Source organism: Girardinichthys multiradiatus, chromosome Y (genome assembly GCF_021462225.1).
Source record: "Girardinichthys multiradiatus isolate DD_20200921_A chromosome Y, DD_fGirMul_XY1, whole genome shotgun sequence".
In the NCBI taxonomy this organism is placed as follows: domain Eukaryota; kingdom Metazoa; phylum Chordata; class Actinopteri; order Cyprinodontiformes; family Goodeidae; genus Girardinichthys; species Girardinichthys multiradiatus.
Genome location: NC_061818.1, coordinates 34,394,299 through 34,418,307, shown reverse-complemented (window position 1 = coordinate 34,418,307; position 24,009 = coordinate 34,394,299). Strand labels below are relative to the sequence as shown.

General features: G+C 39.5%; 2 protein-coding genes across 3 annotated transcripts; one reads left to right on the top strand and one right to left on the bottom strand.

Moving 5' to 3' along the window:
- Nucleotides 1–2,993: 2,993 nt before the first annotated feature.
- On the bottom strand, nt 2,994–7,897 carry LOC124864092 (ankyrin repeat and SOCS box protein 16-like). Its single transcript, XM_047358722.1, has 7 exons — nt 7,470–7,897; nt 6,972–7,311; nt 6,619–6,886; nt 4,335–4,743; nt 4,161–4,244; nt 3,569–3,673; nt 2,994–3,488 (listed from the first exon to the last, which is right to left on the bottom strand). Exons 2-7 carry the CDS (start codon nt 7,303–7,305, stop codon nt 3,294–3,296), a joined length of 1,395 nt encoding a protein of 464 aa, XP_047214678.1. The 5' UTR covers nt 7,306–7,311; nt 7,470–7,897; the 3' UTR covers nt 2,994–3,293.
- Nucleotides 7,898–8,167: 270 nt separating this feature from the next.
- On the top strand, nt 8,168–23,705 carry LOC124864058 (homologous recombination OB-fold protein-like). 2 transcript variants are annotated; one of them, XM_047358671.1, is made up of 10 exons: nt 8,170–8,514; nt 8,659–8,706; nt 8,794–9,759; nt 9,868–9,951; nt 12,678–12,812; nt 13,986–14,097; nt 20,807–20,892; nt 20,977–21,096; nt 21,194–21,422; nt 23,339–23,705. In XM_047358671.1, the coding sequence occupies exons 1-10, from the start codon at nt 8,512–8,514 to the stop codon at nt 23,392–23,394; spliced, it is 1,839 nt and encodes a 612-aa protein (XP_047214627.1). In that variant the 5' UTR covers nt 8,170–8,511; the 3' UTR covers nt 23,395–23,705. The 2 variants fall into 2 exon arrangements, with proteins under 2 accessions (XP_047214628.1, XP_047214627.1); XM_047358672.1 differs by lacking the exon at nt 9,868–9,951 and having other exon boundaries at nt 8,168–8,514.
- The last annotated feature ends 304 nt before the right edge of the window (nt 23,706–24,009 follow it).

Here is a 24,009-nt window from a genome sequence, read left to right as displayed (position 1 = left end):
TTACAGCCGCTAGCTAGCCTTTTCTGAAAAAAACAAATAAAACTCACTTAGATATAGATTGTCACCTATAGAACAGCATGTTGGGGAAAGTTCTACATTTTTTTTTGCCGTTTTGTTGTAAATTATTAGCCTATCAAGATACAATTTATCTATATGCACATGTAGAAGGTGACATTATGGTTCACAATATTGTACTTTCATTTGTTTTTGTTTTTTGCTCTTTATTTGCATGTTTTTAGACAGATTTCTTGTTTAAAGGAGTCTGTTCTTTGTGGTCATCTCAAAACATTTGAGCTGCATCTGAGATCACTGGATGTTTTGTATGTTTTTTTTTTTATTATTTGGTAGGATTGAAATACATAGAAGCAGTTTGGGAAAACAAGGGTAGATGGGAATGGCCAGATTTTGTTTTCGAAGATCTTCAGCAATTGTTTCGAGCAAAATTGTTGAATATATCCTGAATATATTTTGTGCAGCACTGCTGCATCAGCTGCCACAAAACAAATGACCAATACACAGATTTATGAGCCTAATCCTACCACTTAGTCTCACAATGGAGCCACCGGTCGTACAACTTACACCATCATTACATTCAATGCCAGAGGGGTCAAAAATCTCATCACTTGGTAGTTAGAAAGATGGATGTTTTTTTGAGTAGGTAAAGTAGCGTGGGTTTAGTGTTCAGGGTCACTGTTGTGGGAAATTGTGTTACTAAGGTGGTGCGATCTGAATTAAGCATTTATTCATTAAATTGGTGGCAAATATGTGTGAAATCCAATCAATCATCCAATTTGTACCAATAAAAGTTCTGAAGATGATCATTGTCATTGCCACCATCTAGTTTAGCTCTGCCATCCATTTCAGTATCATCATGGTTTGGATCATCAAAGTCAAATTCTGGCCTAAACATTAAGCTTAAACCCAAAGTGACTCAAAAGTAACTTCAGTGTTTCAAAATATATGTTGAATTCAGGCAACTGAAAAGTATATTCATTTCTATGCATTTAATACCTGGTTGGGCCTCCTTTTGCATGAATTACTGTAACAATGCAGAGTGGCATAGATGCGATCAGCCTGTGGTTCTGCTGAGGTGTAATGGAAGCCCAGGTTGTTTTGATAGCGGACTTCAGGTCATCTGTACTGTTGGGTCAGGTGTCTCTCACCTTCATCTTGACAATGCTCCATAGGTTCTCTATGGTGTTCAGGTGAGGACAGTTTGCTGGTCAGTAAAGCACAGTAACACTATGGTCACTGAACCAGCTTTTGGTACCTTTGGCAGTTTGGATCAGTACCAAGTCCTGCTGGAAAATGAAATCCGCATCTCCATGAAGCTTGTCAGCAGAAGAAATATAATGTGTTCTAAACTTTCCTGATAGTTGGCTGCTTTGACTGTGGACTTCAGAAAACACAGTGGATCAACACCAGCAGATGACACGGCTCCCCAAATCATCTCTGACTGTGGAAACTTCACCCAGGATTTCAATCTGTACCTCTTCACTCTTCCTCCAGACTCTGGGACCTTAATTCCAAATGAAATTAAATTACTTTCTCCTAAAAAGAGGACTTTGGACCACTGAGCAACAGTCCAGTTCTTTTTCATCTAGTCCAAGTAAGACGCTTGTAGCCTATGTATAGGATTCAACTATGTGTAGCCCGTTATGCGCTGATCTGAACCTCAGTCCACTTCTTGAAGCCGCCCCCCAAATATTTGAATGCATTTTGCTTGACAGTCCTCTCAATGCTGCGGTTATCCCTGTTGCTGGTGCACATTTTCCTTCTGCACTTTTTCCTTCTACTTAACTTTCTATGAATATGCTTTATTCAGCACTCTGTGAACAACCAGGTTCATTAGTAATGACCTTTTGTGGCTCAATGACTGTCTTCTGAATAGCTGTCAGCAGTCTTCACCATGTTTGTGTCGCTTACTGACCCAGACTGAGAGACTCAGGAAACATCTTCAGCGGTTTTAAGTTAAGCTGATTAGGGTGTGACACCATATATTTCCACTATTTAACTTTTTCACAATATATTTCTCAGACACACTAAATTTTGGGTTTATTAACTGTAAGCCACAATCATCAAAATTACAAGAAATAAAGGACTGAAACATTTCACACGATGTGTAAAGAATCTATATGAATTTCACTTTCTGAAATGATTGACAAAAATATTTTTCCCAGCACACCATCTGGGTTTCCCTACTTGATGCCTCTGCAACCTAATCTTGGATAAGTGGAGGACAATCAATTTCAGCTTTGTGAGATAAAACAAAAATATTAACCATCTAATCAGATTGTGAGTACTTTACTTTTAAAGATTATGCCATAATAAACTTAAGTGTAGGAAATAAGAAGGATTAATGAAGCAAACAGTGGAAAAAAATGCTTATTGCTTGAAATCTTTGCTGCAAAACAAATAACTGATACTAAAATTGAATGCAGTACTTGCAAATGTATTCATAACTCTTAAACGTTTTCATATTAAGTCAAGCCACAACTACAAACCTCAATGTATTTTTTATTTTCTGTGATAAACCTAATAGTGCTTAACAGTAGAATGGATGGAGAAGGATCCATTTTTCTAGTTTTTTTATTATCTGGATTTAGGGCCTTCTAACACTTGAATATAAACCATTCAACTATAGCTCTGGCTGTATGGTTAGGGTAATTGTTCCTGCTGGGACCCTAGTCTCAAGGCTTTCCCTCTAACTGGTTATTTTACCCTGTGTTTAGCTTCATCCATCAATCAATCCAGTCACCTTTCACCAGCTTTCCTGTTCCTCCTGAAGAGAAGCATCCTATAGCATGATGCTGCCTTCCCAATGTTCTGCACTACACTAACAAGCCTCTGAGGTCTTCACAGAACCACTGTATTTATACTGAGATGAAATTACACAGAAGGGGACTCTGTTTACTAATTAGGTGACTTAGTGGGTTGCACTTTATTTGGTCTTGGGTTGTCAAAGTAAAGGGGTTAAATACAAACACATGACACACTTTCAAATTTTTATTTGTGGTATTAATGTGACAAATGGGAAAAGGTTCAGGGGGTATGAATACTTTTCCAAGGCACTGTATATCAGGGCTGGACAGCATCTCGTGTGAGGACCAAGGCTAATTTAAATTATAAGGAATCTGTGTTATCCACTGTACTATCATGCAGCCTTTTAACATGACTTTTAATAAAGAACATGTATCACAATTTGAATTTAAAATCCTTAACAATAATTTTTAAGATGTAAAGGCCATAAATAGCTCAATGCAAGAACACTGTCGATATGGCAGTATCAACATTTACTGGAGTGTCCCGTTGTTGCAGAGCAGCAGATAATCCCTCACTGAGCCAGGAATGTCCAGATTACAGACAGCTAAGTGACACCGGGCTCCTAAATGCTGACGCAAAGCACATCGACAGAGATGCTGCAGGGATCGAGGCTGACCGCTCCACTGACGCACTGAGCGGAAGAACGGCAGGTGCTCCTGGGGCAACTGTAGGTAGAAACAGAGACATAACAGCTCCGAGAGCAACTGTCAAGAGGAGAGTGGATTCAACACCTCAGAGAGCTCACCGTGTCAGGAGATGGGGAGTCTAACCACTCACAGGGTGGGATAGATGTGTACGAATTCAACATCACCCCCAGGACATCAGGATAGAAGGTCAACTGTTTCAGTATCTGTGACAGATGAAGGTTGAGTCATTTCAGAAATCTGAGACAGCACCAGATGCATCATCCTTCTGCTAATCACCAGGTTCTCATCTAAAATCCTTTTGCAAATTACCCAGTAGGGTATTTTTTTACATTAACTCAACCAACTAAGTGGAACAATCTGTTTCTTTGTGATGGGTTGCTACTAATGTTTTAACAAAGGTCTAATTGGAAATAAGTTATTTGCTAATTAGCATGTTAAATATGGACACAAGACACGTGAATTCATAACTTAACCCAAAAATGGTAAAGTACTTTACAAAAAATTAGTGAACAGTCGCCAATGTCTTAAGAAAGTCTGGTTAACTAAAACGCCTTTATAAATAATACAAGGCTGCTTAGAAACAAGATCTAAATGAATGAAGGATGACTTTTGAGCAATCAGTAACTTTTGTGTAAATTTTGAATCTTTATCTGTAAGTGTTGTTTTTTTGTGTGTCACTGCTGGTTAGACCTTTGGTGAAACAGGTTTGGCTCCATAGTTCAGAAGGGATCGTACTATGGCTTCAGATTCCTGAGTCGGGTAATCTTCCACAACCTTAAAAATCAAAGAAAACAGCGCTTTTCTGCTTTCTGAATTAAAACTGATATCTGTATGGTCACTGTCCTAATGCAAAACATCTGGTACCTGAAGCAAACAGTCCATTGGTGTGTATCCTGCACAGTTCTCAACATCAGCCCTTGCTGCATGCTGCAGAAGGACATCTACAATCCTGGGGCAGCAGTTTGCACAGGCGTTGTGCAGCGGTGTGTGTTGCTTCCTGCCAGCAGTTTGGGGATTGGCTCCTGCACCCAGCAGCTTCTGGATCACACGGCGGTACCTCCCAGCTTCAGATGGCCTCTCGGCTCCAGAGCATGCAGCGTTCAGCGGGGTCTCCCCTTCTCGATTTGTTGCTAATACATCTGCTCCATGGCTTAGAAAGAGCTCGATGTGCTCTTCCAGGCCTCGTTGAGCAGCCACATGCAGAGGTGTGAGCCTCGACTCTCTGCTCCTCATGTTGATGTCTGCACCACCTTCTAAAAGCAGCTTAGCACAGCTTGGAATCAATAACAAATCCAGATTACTACTGTATTACAGTTTTTCTTAATATTAAATAGAAAAAGTGAAGCTGTTACTTTTGTGCTGATGCCATTTCGAAGATTTTTTTTACTGGTGTCTGAAGATGTGGGATTTTATAAAGTTTTATAAACGTAACTGCAGCAGAGGAAACCACTGGCAAATGAAAATGAAAAGGCATCATAGAAAAAATACAAGTTTGCACACCCCCGTTAAAATGTCAGGTTGTATGACATTAAAAAGTGAGACCATGATTAATAATTTGAAAACGTTTGTCCACATGTTACATATATCCTGTTCAATTCAATTGAAGAACAATCAAATTTGTTGGCAGGTTTAAAAAAGGTGGAACATTTATGCAACCTGGTTGCATAAAGGTGGACACCAGAAAACTAATACTTTCTGGATTCAGTTTCAGTATCCCATCAGCGATCAGCATCCCACATCCTTACTTGATATTTGCCAACTCCACCGTCCAAAAGTTCTCCAAATCTATCAGATTTCTCCGGAACCTTGCCCGCAGATTTTCCGTCTTTGTTTTTCCTTGGACACTCAGATCCATGTCTAAAACTTTACTTTTCCTCTCATTAAGTCATTATTGTTTTGATTTGGATGTATGCTCGAACTCACTGTGTTGCTGAAAAATGAACTTGTTCTCCAGCTTTCTAGCAGACAACTGAATACTTTTGGCCAAAACTGATTAGCAACTCATAACTTCATCCACCTTGACAAAAACCTGAATTGGTTCTGAAGAAAAGTAACCCCAGAACCACTATGTTTCCACATTGGCAGTGATGTTTCTGTGCCAAAACATATTTATAATTAGGGCCAAAAGTTTGGTTTGGTCTTATTACACCAGAACCGGACAGTGACCCAAAAGGTCTTGGGAGATTCTAGCCAGGTCTGAATGTTTTCCTTGTGAGAAAAGGCTCCTGTCTTGAAACCCTACGCCTTATTTCAGACATGTGACGAATACAGGAGACAGCTGTTACATGTAGAACAAAACCAATACTTTTTGGAAATTCCTGCCACTTCTTCAGTGTGCATCTTTGCACCATCCCTGACCTGTTTCAGGCCATTTTGGAAAAATGGCCAGTTTTTGTAATGTCCCTATTGCCCTTGCGTTCTCCAAATATGGGAAAAATAATAATTGGCAGCTTTATGTTGAACTGTGCCACGGAGTGGATTTTTTCTATGTATTATACTGGTACAGACATTGTCACCAAACTGTGGCTGAAGGATGAATAGGAGCAAATTACACACAAAAAAGAGCAGCTAAACTTTACTTCAGACTAATCAGGTTTTCTAGAATTGATGCTAGGTGTGAACTCTGAATGCTGAAACTGAATCAAAAAGTATTAATTTAAGGGTGTGCACACTTGTGCAACCAAATTATTGCACATATTTTTTCTCTGATAAATTATTTTTTTTAATGGAGTTGTGTGGTTTATATGTTACATTTTATGTTAAAAAGTTTTTAAAATATTTTTTAAACATTTATCACATAAAAACAGATTAAGCATGAATGTGTTCACTTGACAGATTAATGGAAATCTTAATTGACAAATAATTGCATAATTAGTTTTCCTCAGTTATGTTAGTCTTTAAATCGATTTTAACAATATATTTTTAACTGAAAGGATCTTGTACTGGAAATAATTTCCTGATGTTTTCAGCATTTCTGGCTGACTGATTCCCATGCTGTTTTTAAGCATTTTGCGAACTTACATTAGCTGTCCAGTAGGTGGCAGTCTATGAAGTGCCTTATATGCAAGTATACCATCACATATAAGCAAACCATTATGCATGAACGAGTTAGAATATGATTTACAGTATAAACAGCTTGACCACTCACTGGAATGACTGGGCAGAGGTACAGAGGTGAAGAGGCGCGCTGCCATCTGCGTCCAGCACCTCAGGATCTGCTCCATGGGATAGCAGCAGCTGGACACAGTCAGAGTGGCCACCTAAGCAGGCATCGTGGAGTGCAGTGTTACCTCCAGGGTCGGCGTTCACCTCTGCTCCACGGAACAGCAGCTCCTCCACACATGCTGTGTGTCCCCGGCTGGCAGCCAGGCGTAAGCCCGATGTTTGTTTCACCTTGGAGCTCAGGGTCCACATGCCTGACAGAGCAGCAGAGAGAATGCTCAGTTACTTGCACTACTAACACTCCTCTAAACCATATAGGCAAAATCTCAGGGGGCATACCCATTTCTGGAGCCCACACCATCTCCTCATGCACTGTCTCCATCAGGGCGTTGACCATCGCAGGGTCCTTCAGCACAGTGTAAACTCCTTTTATGTCCCCGAACATAAAGGTGTTGTGGATACTTGTGTCTCTGCAGCGGATCTGGGGTGGAGGGGTTCTGACCTGGAGCCGCTGCTGCCTTGGAGGGAGTCGGGGGGCCCGAGGCAGTGGGGGCATGATCATGGCTCTCCTATTAGCCAAAGCTCGCCGTTCATCCTCCCAGTCCTGGAGCTCCTGCTCCAGTCTGAGAGAACATAGTGAGGTAGAGGAGAATGGAAATGTGTCCTTGGACATAACACCCTACAATCAAGCCCATAAATGTAAAATCTGTATAAGATTGGCAAGCAAACAGAGATTTATTATTAATTGATCATAATTCCATTCTTCATTTAAACCCCTTGCCTGTAAGCAATGAGCAGTACTGCTTATATAAATGTCAGCAAGCAGCTTTTACTCACCCTTTACTGGAACTGTTGTGAGTTCCTCTGGAATTTAAACAAATGTCAAGCAAATTACAAAAACTGGACCCATTTCTTTTAAGTAAAACTCATGCGAATAAACTTCTAAATCAAATGCCCTTCGTTTGTGGACATAGTCACAAGATAACTGCTCAAATATGTTCTACTCTGGATATTTTTAGATCAGAATGCAAAATGATACTCGAACTATTTGAGGTGACTACTAGGTGGCAGCACTCACCTTACGTTTTTCTCCGGCTGAAAGCAAAGAGCACCGAAATGTTAACGTTAGACAAATTGCAGAAATGTGTTCCATGAAGCAGATTTCCATTTTAATTACTCATTTATTTATATTGGGTGGGAAATAAATGAGTAAAAGACAAATTAAATAATATCAAAAGTAATAATGATTGTCATCAATTTAAAAAAAGCAAAAACAAATATTTAGACATCTCAAAATCCAGGATAAATAAAGAATTGACTTGGTTTTCTCCACATTATGTTCGTACTTAATGGGCAGGCAATTGAATAATTATTGATACAATGTCAAAAATATCAATATTTTTGCTTGAAATCTCACGAAACGTTTGACATTCTTGGTTTTCTAATATCTAGTTGAAATGTTCAAAGACAATCGATTCATTTTCCAGGTTGTTCATTTTTTATCAGACTCTGTTATGTGCTCTTAAAGGTTTGGGCTAAAATACGAACAAAAAGTACTTCCGATTTTAGCAAAACCTTTAGCTAAGCGAAGCTACCCTGAAGAGCAGTAAACGCTCTTGACTGACGTCAACGCTATGCGTGAACAGTCATTACGTCAGCACGTCGTGTTTGAAAGCGTCAGCGCGGTACTAGGCAGCAGCAGCAGAGCTTAGGAAAAATTGCCCTCAGTTCGATCTTGTTTATCAATTTAAAACGGTGTTTTTGGGAAAAGGTAACCCGTTTTATTTACTGTCTGTTATTGAATGGCATTGGATTTAAGCTTGGAGTATTTATCTGTACCAACCAGACTCGGCTTTCATGGTGATATTCCCTGACTGCGATGGTGAGTTACACTATCAAACTGAACAGCTAACTAAGCTAACAACAAATGCTGTGTGGAGATTTGAACGATTCTTTTAAGTGTGTTATTCCAGCTACCTTTTGTGCACGAAGACATTTAATCGTTGAGCTGTTGTCACTGTTACAGACCTGCAAACTGAGTGGCCTGTTTAGTCTGGACGAGGACTTTGATGAGGTAACACGACTGGTTCATCTATTAAATGTCAGAGCGACCCTTTCTCTCCTTCATCTGCTGACCTCTGTCTGCTTCATTTTGTCCCAGGATGTGCTGGGGACAGACTGGAGCGCCTGCCCAGTCCCTGGATCAGCCAGTGTGGCAGCTGCTGTGTCATCCTGCTCCCTGCGGGCTTCCTCTGTTGTTCACAGAGAACAGGAGAAAATGTGCCATCAGCCAATGGGAGAGAAACTGGCCGGGCTGCGCGATGGCACAATGTCAAGGAGCGGCATGCACAGTGGTGCTGCACAAACTGTTGCTTTGGGGTTGAGACAGATCTCCTCCTCCACTATGCCTGCATCTCCTCTCCTTTTTACTAAGAATAACTCTGAGCCACAGCAGAGTCCAGCCAACACTGAGGGGCTGATGAATCCCAGCACGGCTCATGATGATTTTGATGATTGGGATGTTGACTTGGCAGACTTGGATGAATGTGACAGCCAAACAAGGCAACAGTCTCAACCTGCTGCTCCTGCAGCAACTGAACCACTTTCTTTACTGAAAACACTGAGACCTTCTACTCATGTAAGGAGCCAAACACCTCTTAATAAATGCCTTCGGGAGCTTAGTGCTGCATCCAAGACTTCTAGCTACTCTAGTTATATTGCACCTCCTCGGAGCCTCGCTACCGCACATTTACAGTCTCCAAGTCCCTGTCCTGCTTTCCCCGCAGCTTCTCCACAGACTCCAGCCGTTTGCCTCAATGCAAATTCCCCTGCACCCAGGAGCTTTTCCAAGATGCCCGGCTATCCTCACCAGCTGCTGAAGCCATGTGCATCTCCACAAGTCTCCTCTCAGGCTTGCAGCCTCTTTAATACAGTCTCCCCAGCACCATCCCCTTCAGTGAACTCCTCCACTCTAAGCGCCCATCCTCTACACACACCAGTCCTCACCAATCGCCTGGTCCAGCTGGTGTCTGCATCCAACAAACTCCCCAAGAAGAGGCGTCACTCTGAGGCTAACCAGCCCAGGATGAGACGCTTCCCTGGTCCTGCAGGACTTCTGCCTCAGCAAGTTAGATCCTTCCCTGATTATTATTATTTATTTGATTTTTGATGTTAAAGGTGTATGTGTTTATTTTTCCACTCTGGTGCTTCATTTTAACCTGTTTTTATTTCTCAGCCTCAGGGTCAGAATCTGGACGAGATAGTGGTTTCTGTTCCTCACACCCCTGCTCATGGGGCTGTAGCTCGACTACCGAGTCAGGTAAAAATAAAACAGAGAAAAGTACCTCATTGGACACATCAATACAAAAAGCAAAGACATTGCTCCTCTTTTTTATTGGGAGGCTGTGAGACTTTCTCGGCCAAATGTTGGGCGGCCAGATGACCGACACGTGTTGATGCGTTGTTTTTGTCCATCATCGGTGGTAGCCTGTGTCCCTGCTATCCCGTCCGAATGATCAGGAAGATTTTCTTCCTTTTTACAGCATGAAGGATGAAAACAAAAATGTGTTTTTTCTAACTGCTTCTCAACCAGTTCAGCGTCTCCTTCCTTTTTCTGTTTTGCAGAACAGGGCTGTTTAGTTAATCAGATTTTATTTCCATGCACAGTTTTAGCTTCTAGCAGTAATGAAAATGAGACATTTATGCTGCTTTCTGTTTCACTTCAGGGTCATTATGCATTTTTGTTATATACATTTTCTGCACAATTCTTTCTTAAATTTATCTCTAAGGCTTTCCTATGTTTAATTCAAACCAGGGGGACAGAAGTATGTTTTGGTTATTAGATTTCGTTCAGGGTATAATAAGAAAAAAATAATAATGAAACAAAAAATGAATGAATGCTATTTAATTTCTTTGTTTTTACTCCCAGAGGCCAACAGTCTTGTTGCTGAACAGAAAATTCAAGGTTCTGACTGATTACCTGGATCACAGTTAGTTTTAGTATAAAATAATTCCCATGGGCGAAAGCCTTCTAGACTGCCATAAATAAAACATTGCAAACTTGTCCCTTAATTTGTTTTACAGACCAACACAAATGGTACATAATTGTGAAGTGGAAAGAAAGTATTTCAATGTTATTTTCTTACAAATGAAAATAAAATGTGCATTATGACAATACAGCTCCTAACCATCCTTTGCAGTATTAATAGTGTGCACAATGATGTTGAAATGACGATGTGTTTTTGATATACAGGTCCTTCTCAAAATATTAGCATATTGTGATAAAGTTCATTATTTTCCATAATGTAATGATGAAAATTTAACATTCATATATTTTAGATTCATTGCACACTAACTGAAATATTTCAGGTCTTTTATTGTCTTAATATGGATGATTGTGGCAAACAGCTCATGAAAACCCAAAATTCCTATCTCACAAAATTAGCATATTTCATCCGACCAATAAAAGAAAAGTGTTTTTAATACAAAAAACGTCAACCTTCAAATAATCATGTACAGTTATGCACTCAATACTTGGTCGGGAATCCTTTGGCAGAAATGACTGCTTCAATGCGGCGTGGCATGGAGGCAATCAGCCTGTGGCACTGCTGAGGTCTTATGGAGGCCCAGGATGCTTCGATAGCGGCCTTTAGCTCATCCAGAGTGTTGGGTCTTGAGTCTCTCAACGTTCTCTTCACAATATCCCACAGATTCTCTATGGGGTTCAGGTCAGGAGAGTTGGCAGGCCAATTGAGCACAGTGATACCATGGTCAGTAAACCATTTACCAGTGGTTTTGGCACTGTGAGCAGGTGCCAGGTCGTGCTGAAAAATGAAATCTTCATCTCCATAAAGCTTTTCAGCAGATGGAAGCATAAAGTGCTCCAAAATCTCCTGATAGCTAGCTGCATTGACCCTGCCCTTGATAAAACACAGTGGACCAACACCAGCAAGGTCTGGAATCGGCCCTTCTCCACAATCTTCCTCAGGGTCTGGTCACCTCTTCTCGTTGTGCAGCGTTTTCTGCCACACTTTTTCCTTCCCACAGACTTCCCACTGAGGTGCCTTGATACAGCACTCTGGGAACAGCCTATTCGTTCAGAAATTTCTTTCTGTGTCTTACCCTCTTGCTTGAGGGTGTCAATAGTGGCCTTCTGGACAGCAGTCAGGTCGGCAGTCTTACCCATGATTGGGGTTTTGAGTGATGAACCAGGCTGGGAGTTTTAAAGGCCTCAGGAATCTTTTGCAGGTGTTTAGAGTTAACTCGTTGATTCAGATGATTAGGTTCATAGCTCGTTTAGAGACTCTTTTAATGATATGCTAATTTTGTGAGATAGGAATTTTGGGTTTTCATGAGCTGTATGCCAAAATCATCCGTATTAAGACAATAAAAGACCTGAAATATTTCAGTTAGTGTGCAATGAATCTAAAATATATGAAGGTTAAATTTTCATCATTACATTATGGAAAATAATGAACTTTATCACAATATGCTAATATTTTGAGAAGGACCTGTATTGGGCAGCTAAGCAACTTTGCAGAGAAGAATGGGTAAAATTCTAGTATCTAAATGGGAGAGTCAAACTTGAAAAGACTTGTGGAGACATGGTTCCACACAGTGTTGACCCGGGGCTAAATACAAATGCACACCACACTTTTCAGATGTTTGGAATAAAAATATTTGTCCTTTTCCTTCCTTTCAACACTTTTCCATCCTCTAAATATTTATGCACTACTTTGTGTTGATCTATTATAAATTCCCAGTAAAATACATTGGAGTCTGTGGTTGTAATGTGACAAAATGTAGAAGAGTTAATGATTTATGAATACTTTTAACAGCAGTTAGGGTGTTCTTCCTCCTCCTACTGTCCTGTGGTAGCATACATTGTTTGTATTTTATTTATCTAGCAGATTAAGAACCACTTAAAAAACAAATTTGAACTCTAAGCTTCCATATTTGAACAACTTCATCCCTGTGATCACCTGGCGTAAAGTCTGATATCAGCCTTCCCAGCTTTGCGTTAACTTTCATGATCTCATCTTCCAGTGTTCCAGCTCACAGCCTGAAGAAGAAGAGTTCAACGGCCACGCCTGGACAGCGCTGAAGGCTGAGATGGGACTGGATGAGAGGAATCCGAAGTGCTTCCTGCACACCTACAGCGTCGTCATGGTGCTTCGAAAGGTAACCTCCCGTGATGAAAAGCGAAAGATGCGTTCAGCAGCAAACAGACTGCTGTACTTCCTGTCTGTGCTGCTGGATCTGAACTGATATTTAGGTCAAAGAGTATTTAAAGATGATTCATTTTCCATGATGACAGCCTGTGTGACTGTTGGAGGTTTACTGGCATAATCAAGAACAACGGCGGCACGGATCTGGAGGTGTTTCGTGATTATAAAAAGTCAGTCCGTCATTTTCAACCGCTTCTTCCATAGCGGGTCCCGTATTATAAAAAGTATAATCACTAATCAGTTACACTAATGGAGACTCTGCTGTTGCTCTGTTCTCTTTGTGGATATAACCACTGGAGGCAGCTTCTGTGAATCTGAGCACCCCTCCAATGACCTCCTTGTTCCATTCTCATTCACCCACAGAGGCGCTGAGAGGATTCCAACTGAGCCCGATGAGGTTAAGCTCTTCACAATAATATCAGCTTCCCAAAATCTGTGTTTGCATCACTGAGCAAATTAGCAAGCAGCTTGAGCTTGTTCCATCTAATGAAGTGGAAAGGCAGGATCATTCCGGCGGTAAATCCCGCTTAAATCTGTGTATTTATATCAGAGCATCCTTATAGCTCCTGTTTGTTTTAATGAATCAATAGTGAAAGCAGTGATATTTAAGGCTGGGGTTAATAAGGTGCTCAGTTGTTGGATTTATTAGAGGAGATGAAAGCTGAAGGAATTATAGGCTGAGTTTCCTTGCAAAGTCACAGTGACAGAGCCTCTCAGCATTAATATAAAGTAAATAAAGCTGCAGCAGCACCTGAGGACTGTTCTGACGGGAAGTGGTAGAATAAGCTGAAATCAAACAGAAATAAATATAAATTTTCTGGTTCTGTAAATTGTATAAAAGCTTATTGGAAACTTGAAACAATATTTAATAACTACAGCTTCCCTTCCGTTCAGGCAGAACTGCTATAAAATAAACATGATTTGCCTCTGAAATGAAGTAAACATAATTAAACCTTTACCACACTATAAGTGTTGCTGTCTCACAGCCTGATAAGGATTGTGACATGCAGTAATTTCAGTATGGGAACAGGAAACATCAACATGCACATGTCATCAGCTGAAACGTCTAATTTAGTCTAAGAATAAAGAAAGTTCAGATGTTTGTTTTCTCTCCTTCTTTCATCAGGCAGCTCTGAAACAGCTGCCAAGAAACAAAGTGCCCAACATGGCCATACTGCTGAAGAGCATCATCGACACGAACGCCGCTGACGCTAAGGCTGTGTTTAAAGACCCAACAGGTGAAGCACACAATCAGAAATCAATTTTTGTTTTTTTGTTTTTAGTTGAAATGTGAAACACGTTTTTTTGGGATGTGTTGAATTTATTGAAACACTGCGGACTCAGATAAATAGTTCTGGAATACAAGCATCCAGGTTTAAAATAGCAAGGTTCCAACCCGCAGAGAGAGCAGTGAGCTGTTCTCTTCACTTTTGACATTTGCTCTTGGAGCACTGGCCTCGCTCCATGTGGCATTGACAGCAAAATTCAGCCACTATAACAAGCTTGACTGCACACACACTCGTGCATGCAGTGCACATGCAGGCCAGTCCACATGTTCCCTGTGTCCGCAGCAGGACGCTTCCTAATTTCATCAACTTGTTTCCTGTTCTGCTCCTTCCTAACCCTTTACCGGTTCCTCTGATCCACCTCCAAAGCAGATTCTGTTGCCATGGCCTACTGAGTGCTGTCGCATGTGGTGAACTGATTTATCAGCAGGAATAGATGTTTTTCAGCTCTGGACTTAAGTGCCTATTAGTGATTCAGCTGTAGCGGGTCAACTTCGGTGGTGGGTGGGTATTGGGCGCTGATGCACCAAGAGTGTCTGTTCTTTCAACAATAAGTCTCCCGCCCACTGGAAGCTCTACAGCTTATTTCCAGAAGACCTGCAACATTTTTTTCACTCCTCCAATCTGAATTCTAATAGGAGTGTAATTCTCAGTTTTCAACTAAATAACATTTCAGTTCCTTCTGCTGCGTAGTTTATTAGTTCCATTGTAGACACGGAAAGGTTTAAACTTACAGGTCCTTCTCAAAATATTAGCATATTGTGATAAAGTTCGTTATTTTCTATAATGTAATGATGAAAATTTAACATTCATATATTTTAGATTCATTGCACACTAACTGAAATATTTCAGGTCTTTTATTGTCTTAATACGGATGATTTTGGCATACAGCTCATGAAAACCCAAAATTCCTATCTCACAAAATTAGCATATCATTAAAAGGGTCTCTAAACGAGCTATGAACCTAATCATCTGAATCAACGAGTTAACTCTAAACACCTGCAAAAGATTCCTGAGGACTTTAAAACTCCCAGCCTGGTTCATCACTCAAAACCCCAATCATGGGTAAGACTGCCGACCTGACTGCTGTCCAGAAGGCCACTATTGACACCCTCAAGCAAGAGGGTAAGACACAGAAAGAAATTTCTGAATGAATAGGCTGTTCCCAGAGTGCTGTATCAAGGCACCTCAGTGGGAAGTCTGTGGGAAGGAAAAAGTGTGGCAGAAAATGCTGCACAACAAGAAGAGGTGACCGGACCCTGAGGAAGACTGGGGAGAAGGAAATGCCAAAATGCCAGAAGTCCAGTGTCAAGTACCCACAGTCAGTGATGGTCTGGGGCGCCGTGTCAGCTGCTGGTGTTGGTCCACTGTGTTTTATCAAGGGCAGGGTCAATGCAGCTAGCTATCAGGAGATTTTGGAGCACTTCATGCTTCCATCTGCTGAAAAGCTTTATGGAGATGAAGATTTCATTTTTCAGCACGGCCTGGCACCTGCTCACAGTGCCAAAACCACTGGTAAATGGTTTACTGACCATGGTATCACTGTGCTCAATTGGCCTGCCAACTCTCCTGATCTGAACCCCATAGAGAATCTGTGGGATATTGTGAAGAGAACGTTGAGAGACTCAAGACCCAACACTCTGGATGAGCTAAAGGCCGCTATCGAAGCATCCTGGGCCTCCATAAGACCTCATCAGTGCCACAGGCTGATTGCCTCCATGCCACGCCGCATTGAAGCAGTCATTTCTGCAAAAGGATTCCCGACCAAGTATTGAGTGCATAACTGTACATGATTATTTGAAGGTTGACGTTTTTTGTATTAAAAACACTTTTCTTTTATTGGTCGGATGAAATATGCTAATTTTGTGAGATAGGAATTTTAGGTTTTCATGAGCTGTATGCCACAATCATCCGTATTAAGACAATAAAGGACCTGAAATATTTCAGTTAGTGTGCAATGAATCTAAAATATATGAATGTTAAATTTTCATCATGACATTATGGAAAATAATGAACTTTATCACAATATGCTAATATTTTGAGAAGGACCTGTATAGCTTGTGTAGGTCGATGAAGTTAAATGAAGGGTTAATCAGCTTTAAAGTCAAAAACCATTATACAAAGAACCTATAGAACCTGTAGGTTAGACACTGCTCACAATGCTGTGAAAAAGTATTTGTTTCCTTGCAGAGTTCTGATTTGTGCTTTGTCTTCCTTAAATGTTTTTACGCCAAACAAATTTTATCATCAACAAATTTAACCTTATTTAAAAACAAAATACTCTTTTGAAAGGATTATTCCATTTATTATGGGAAGAGAGCGATCCAAACAAACCTGGCCCTATGTCAAAAATTAATAACCACCCCTCCTCCCTTGTTAAATCTTGAATTAGGTTTGATTATTTTAGCCAAACCAAGGCCTGGTTACTGCCAGACTTGTAAAATCAAGAAAACCCTTAAATAGAACCTGTCTGGCAACATGAAGTAGGCTAAAATATCTCAAAATTGCATCATGCCCAGATGTAGAGAAATTAAAGAACAGAGGAGGAAAAAAAAAAAAGGATCAGTTTCTGTCAGTCTGGGAAGGGTTATAGAGCCAAAATGACTCAGAGCACATCAACTCATCCAGGAGGTCAAAAGAACACTGAACAACATCTAAACCACTGCAGACCTTGTTTGCATAAGTTAAGGTCAGAGTTCATGGTTCAACAATAAGTAACAGACAAAAATGGCATCTCTAGAAAAGTTCCGAGTCCAAATCCGCTGCTGCTGAAAAGAACACAAAGGCCAAGCTCACATTTCCCAAGAAACATCTTGATGATCTCCAAGACTTTTAGGAAGGTATTCTGTGGACTCATTAAACAAAACGTCTTGAAGGTGTCTCTCCCATTGCGTTTGGTGTAAAACTAACACAACATTTCAGAAAAATACTCTTATCCTGACAATCAAACATGGTGGCGATGGTGGTGTGATGGTCTGGGCTGCTTAGCTTCTTCAGGACCTGAACGACTTGCTTAAACTGAATTAAATATGCAGCAGAACAATGATTGGTGTCCTGCTGCAATCACAGGTGATTTTAAGTGGGACTTATAGTTTAACGTCATTCCTGAAATGCTGTAAAAATGTTCTGTCCTTGTGGCTGGAGAGAATACAAATGTCCGCACCGATTGCTCTGGATTTTTGGTGGAATTTTCCACCCAGCGGGTAAAACAGTAAAATATCTGAAAGATTAGCAGGTGAGAAAACATGCAGACCTTCTAGAGCTTTTACAGCAGGAGAGGAGCTGCTCCTTCATATTTCTGTTCTGCAGACTCTAATCTTGCTTCTCACCTCAGTCTTGTGGAAATGTTGTATATGTAATATTCAGACAGTCATCAAGGAGCTTCAGTTGTCATTCCTAAAGTGTTAAAGTGCCTGAAGTGTTTCAGAAGGATATTTCAACACATCCTTTTTAAGAGAATCCACATTTGAGTGACTGTTCAATTGGAAAAGGTCCCGCTGTGAAAAACCCTTCAACGGCACTTATTGTAAAGGCCAGAAGCAATTTGTCAGACTGTTTTTCTGAACTTCTCTGTCATTAATGGATGAAAGTGACTTTTTTCATAGGTTCATCCCTATTTTTAAGGTTTAATAGTTGTGTAGTTTTTACCGTGCTGAGTAAGTATTCAGAACAACAAAAAAACATTCTTGTGGAGGTTCTGGTTTCTTGTAGCTGTATGTAACCCTTCTGCATCTGGCTTTAGGGATTGTTCTTATCTCACATTTACTTCATGAATGAAGAGAAGTTAAATGACTGAGATCTAACAAGTCTGACTGAATAATTAATAATGCCAAATTTAAATTTCTATAAAAAAGTGGCTTAATGACCCTTAATGACCCATGGAGCATTTGAATGAACAAAGTAAAGATATTTTTAATGCAGTTATTGATATGTAGTTTTCAGCGGCATATAGAAAAGGAGTTACGACACTCTTTGAACTAGCCGACACACGGTCACGTGGTTCATGTACAAGTCCTTCTCAAAATATTAGCATATTGTGATAAAGTTCATTATTTTCCATAATGTCATGATGAAAATTTAACATTCATATATTTTAGATTCATTGCACACTAACTGAAATATTTCAGGTCTTTTATTGTCTTAATACGGATGATTGTGGCATACAGCTCATGAAAACCCAAAATTCCTATCTCACAAAAGTAGCATATTTCATCCGACCAATAAAAGAAAAGTGTTTTTAATACAAAAAACGTCAACCTTCAAATAATCATGTACAGTTATGCACTCAATACTTGGTCGGGAATCCTTTGGCAGAAATGACTGCTTCAATGCGGCGTGGCATGGAGGCAATCAGCCTGTGGCATTGCTGAGGTCTTATGGAGGCCCAGGATGCTTCGATAGCGGCCTTTAGCTCATCCAGAGTGTTGGGTCTTGAGTCTCTCAACGTTCTCTTCACAATATCCCACAGATTCTCTATGGGGTTCAGGTCAGGAGAGTTGGCAGGCCAATTGAGCACAGTGATACCATGGTCAGTAAACCATTTACCAGTGGTTTTGGCACTGTGAGCAGGTGCCAGGTCGTGCTGAAAAATGAAATCTTCATCTCCATAAAGCTTTTCAGCAGATGGAAGCATGAAGTGCTCCAAAATCTCCTGATAGCTAGCTGCATTGACCCTGCCCTTGATAAAACACAGTGGACCAACACCAGCAGCTGACACGGCACCCCAGACCATCACTGACTGTGGGTAGTTGACACTGGACTTCTGGCATTTTGGCATTTCCTTCTCCCCAGTCTTCCTCCAGATTCTGGCGCCTTGATTTCTGAATGACATGCAGAATTTGCTTTCATCCGAAAAAAGTACTTTGGACCACTTAGCAACAGTCCAGTGCTGCTTCTCTGTAGCCCAGGTCAGGCGCTTCTGCCGCTGTTTCTGGTTCAAAAGTGGCTTGACCTGGGGAGTGCGGCACCTGTAGCCCATTTCCTGCACACGCCTGTGCACGGTGGCTCTGGATGTTTCTACTCCAGACTCAGTCCACTGCTTCCGCAGGACCCCAAGGTCTGGAATCGGCCCTTCTCCACAATCTTCCTCAGGGTCCGGTCACCTCTTCTCGTTGTGCAGCGTTTTCTGCCACACTTTTTCCTTCCCACAGACTTCCCACTGAGGTGCCTTGATACAGCACTCTGGGAACAGCCTATTCGTTCAGAAATGTCTTTCTGTGTCTTACCCTCTTGCTTGAGGGTGTCAATAGTGGCCTTCTGGACAGCAGTCAGGTCGGCAGTCTTACCCATGATTGGGGTTTTGAGTGATGAACCAGGCTGGGAGTTTTAAAGGCCTCAGGAATCTTTTGCAGGTGTTTAGAGTTAACTCGTTGATTCAGATGATTAGGTTCATAGCTCGTTTAGAGACCCTTTTAATGATATGCTAATTTTGTGAGATAGGAATTTTGGGTTTTCATGAGCTGTATGCCAAAATCATCCGTATTAAGACAATAAAAGACCTGAAATATTTCAGTTAGTGTGCAATGAATCTGAAATATATGAATGTTAAATTTTCATAATGACATTATGGAAAATAATGAACTTTTTCACAATATGCTAATATTTTGAGAAGACCCTGTATCGTTCAATAGTTCAAAGAACATCTCAGCGCTGTCCGTGAGTTTGAGCGTCTTCTGGCTGGACGGAACGCAAAAAACCAGCATTTTCTCATTTTCCCCGCTATTTTGTGTAATTATTGACCAATAATGTGCACTGATTACTTCACTGAATGCATTTTATTAGGAGCGGCAGGAACATTTAACACAGTTCTAGATTTTAAAGGGCAGCGAGACTGCACACTTCATAGAATACATTTAGGGTACATATCATATTTATTGATAAAAATAAGTGTTTATACAATACCCTGATCCATATAAGCATGTCTACGGTGGTTTCTATTAATAGTATAAAGAAAACCAAACAGGAGTAATATTACCCATTTTAAAGCTCTTTCTGATGTTCTCTGCATGCTGGCATGGAAATGCTATACCTTGTCCTTCTATACAATTAAAGATGCCTGTGGTTAAGAGCTCTGTTCCAGCTTACCTGCAGATACCTTAGAAATCATGTTCCCAGGATTTACTGCTGTTGTCCCAAAACACCCTATGTGTAGCACATCTCATTCAGTCTGTTCTCTCTGCCTGGTATCGGATGGAAAATGGGCTGAATGGCAGAGCTGATCTAAAGAAGTTTTAAATGACTTGCAGGAAAATATAGGGCTGTAGATGCTTTGACTGATCCTGGAACTGCTGATGTCTGTAATTATCTGCAGCTGCATGACCCACGTGACCTCTGCTCTGGTAGTTCTACTACAGTGCGCCTTTGATTGGAATCAGCTAATTTGTCCCTTGAACAGTTCTGAGCTTTGATCTGCAGCTCCAATCTGACTTTTTTTGTACCCATTTGTTAAATGTATCAAAAAGTAAAACTCCCACTTGTTTTGGAACATCAACCTATTCTGTTTGTGCTTTTTCTGGATTAACAAAAATCAGATAAAGGTTATGACCATTTGTTTGATGCATAAATAAAAATTCCTTAAACTACTGCCTCTGTCAAACAAATGCAGCACATTTTTCTCTTTTATAATAAATGGCTTTTTATTTTCTATGATTTGGGACTGAAGGGGAGATTCAGGGAACTGTGCATCGGCGTCTTTTAGAAGAAAGATCTAAGGAGCTGAAAGCTGAAGCTGTACTGCTGCTCAAACAGGTGAGACTCACCTGAAACTACTTCATGTGCTCGACCTAAAATTGACCAGACTTAATTATTTGTTTGCCTTTCTTTTGGGAGCAGGTGGGTGTATTTTCTCCGTCCCATCGTAACCACTACCTGAACGTGACACCCAACAACCTACTGAAGATCTACTCCCCTGATGGACTCAGTCTGTCCACTCAGCTCCCTCCGTTTGTCTTGGTGAGCACCAGATGGGAACAGGAAACACATCAGATCCATAAAGAGTTATTTTAAATCCAGTCTCATGGGCTTTTAAATCCCTTTCGTCCGTCTCCAGGAGCCGACGATTTCGTCACCCGCTCCAGATGTCCTCCGTCAGCCTGTGTTTCAGATGCAGCTGGAGTTTGATGAAGAGGACGATGAGGGAAAAAAGGCTGAAGGAAGCAAAGAGGGAGGCGAAGTCCCTGGGGTGCAAAGGCTCACTCAGAACAAATCATTTACCCCTAGGAGAGGTCTCCATGAGAGTTTTAGAAATCCAGCACCGCAGGACACAGACTGGGATGCAGGTCAGACAGTTTATGTAATAAAACCTGGAATTAGGGGTGAAAATAAGATGTTCTCAGTGAATTGCATGAATTGTAGTTGGATCAGTTTTTGCCTAAAGTTGTAATATAGGAAGTGATTCTTTAACTCATCAACAACTAAAGACAAAAAGCTATTTGGGTGACATAATTATTTCTTTAATTCTTACCTATGAATTCATCTGAAGTTATAAATTAACGCCATTTTGTTAGTTAATGAGCTGAACTTGAATGTGCACACTTCATCATGGTAAATGTTACACTTGCTTTCAATGCGGGAATTCTTGACACTTGGTATATAATAGGCAACTGGCATTGCACTTCAAACAGTCCTATAATATATAGATTATATATATATATATAGATATTATATATATATATATATATAGATATTATATATATATATATATATATATATAGATTATATATATATATAGATTATATATATATATATATAGATTATATATATATAATCTATATATATATATATATAAAATCTATATATATATATATATATTATATATATATATATATATATATATAATCTATATATATATATAATCTATATATATATATATATATATATATATATATAATCTATATATATATATATAGATTATATATATTGCCTAAGGGCAATTTAGAGTGACCAATTAACCTAACAGGCATGTCTTTGGACTGTGGGAGGAAGCCGGAGTGCCCGGTGAGAACCCACGCATGCACGGGTAGAACATGCAAACTCCATGCAGAAAGACCCCTGGCCATATATATATATATATATATATATATATATATATATATATATATATATATAATCTATATATATCTATAGATTATATATATATATATATATATATATATTATATATATATAGATTATATATATATATATATATATGTATAGATTATATATATATATATAGATTATGTATATATAGATTACATATATATATAGATTATATATATATATAGATTATATATATATATAGTTATATATATATATATATATATATATATATATATATATAGATTATATATATATATATATATATATATATATATATATATAGATTATATATATATATATATATATAATCTATATATATATATGTAATCTATATATATATAATCTATATATATATATAATCTATACATATATATATAATCTATACATATATATATATATATAATCTATATATATAATCTATATATATATATAATCTATATATATAATCTATATATATATATATAATCTATATATATATATATATATATATATAATCTATAGATATATATAGATTATATATATATATATATATATATATATGGCCAGGGGTCTTTCTGCATGGAGTTTGCATGTTCTCCCCGTGCATGCGTGGGTTCTCACCGGGTACTCCGGCTTCCTCCCACAGTCCAAAGACATGCCTGTTAGGTTAATTGGTCACTCTAAATTGCCCTTAGGTGTATGAATGAGTGTGTGTATGATTGTATGTGTGTTGCCCTGCGATGGACTGGCGACCTGTCCAGGGTGTACCCTGCCTCTCGCCCATAGACTGCTGGAGATAGGCACCAGCTCCCCCGCGACCCACTATGGAATAAGCGGTAGAAAATGACTGACTGACTGATATATATAATCTATATATATATAATCTATATATATATAATCTATATGTATATATATAGATTATATATATATATACACACACACACAATCTATATATCTATAGATAATGTCAAAATACACATTTCCTGTTGGTGACAGTTCTGTGCTCATTTTTAACAGCAGTCAGTGCACTTTAGCAACAGACATGTAAAATCTTTGATTTTTTTCTGCATTTGTTCTCCAACCATTTAGTTGCATGAAACATTGTTGAAGTTCTTCCTCGTGTTTGTGTCATGCAGATGATGATCTGGATGAACTGCTGGGAGAGATACCGGAGGACACCTACAGCTTTTGACATCAACTTTACATCAAACGATCACCGTCTCCATCTTGAAATATGCCCGTTGTCCTGACATTGCCTCTTTAAAGTCACCTTCAGAAGAACTTGTGAAAAAAATTATATTTTATGTTTACTTATATTTACCAACTGTATTTAATATTCCGGAATAGCCCAGTTATGTGTATCACAGATTATTGATGTTACTTCAAGAAAGCAAATGCTCTTTAGTTCCACTACATCATCTTTGTTTGAAACATGGAAACTTCGACTTATTGAAAGAAGATATTCTGGTAATTATGAAACATTAAAGCCAAGGTGATGCTTAATTGCCTTGTAGTATTTGTTGTTTTTTTTTACCTCCACTTTGTTTTTTTTAAAAAATGCAGAGATGTGTCCCCTCACTGTCCCTATAGGGGATTCATTGATGGAGAGGTATTTACCTCGTTACTCAAGTGGAGTCCTGCTGTGTCTGACATGCTCTTGTGGAGGGATTTCCAGCAGGATTTCCTTCTCACATCTAGACTCCTCCACTACGGTTTCCTCACTGTAGCAAATTCAGGTTAATCCTCAGCCTCTTTGTCATTCTGAGGAAGGAGCTGCAGCTTAAGTGTCCTATTTTATGTTTAGGAG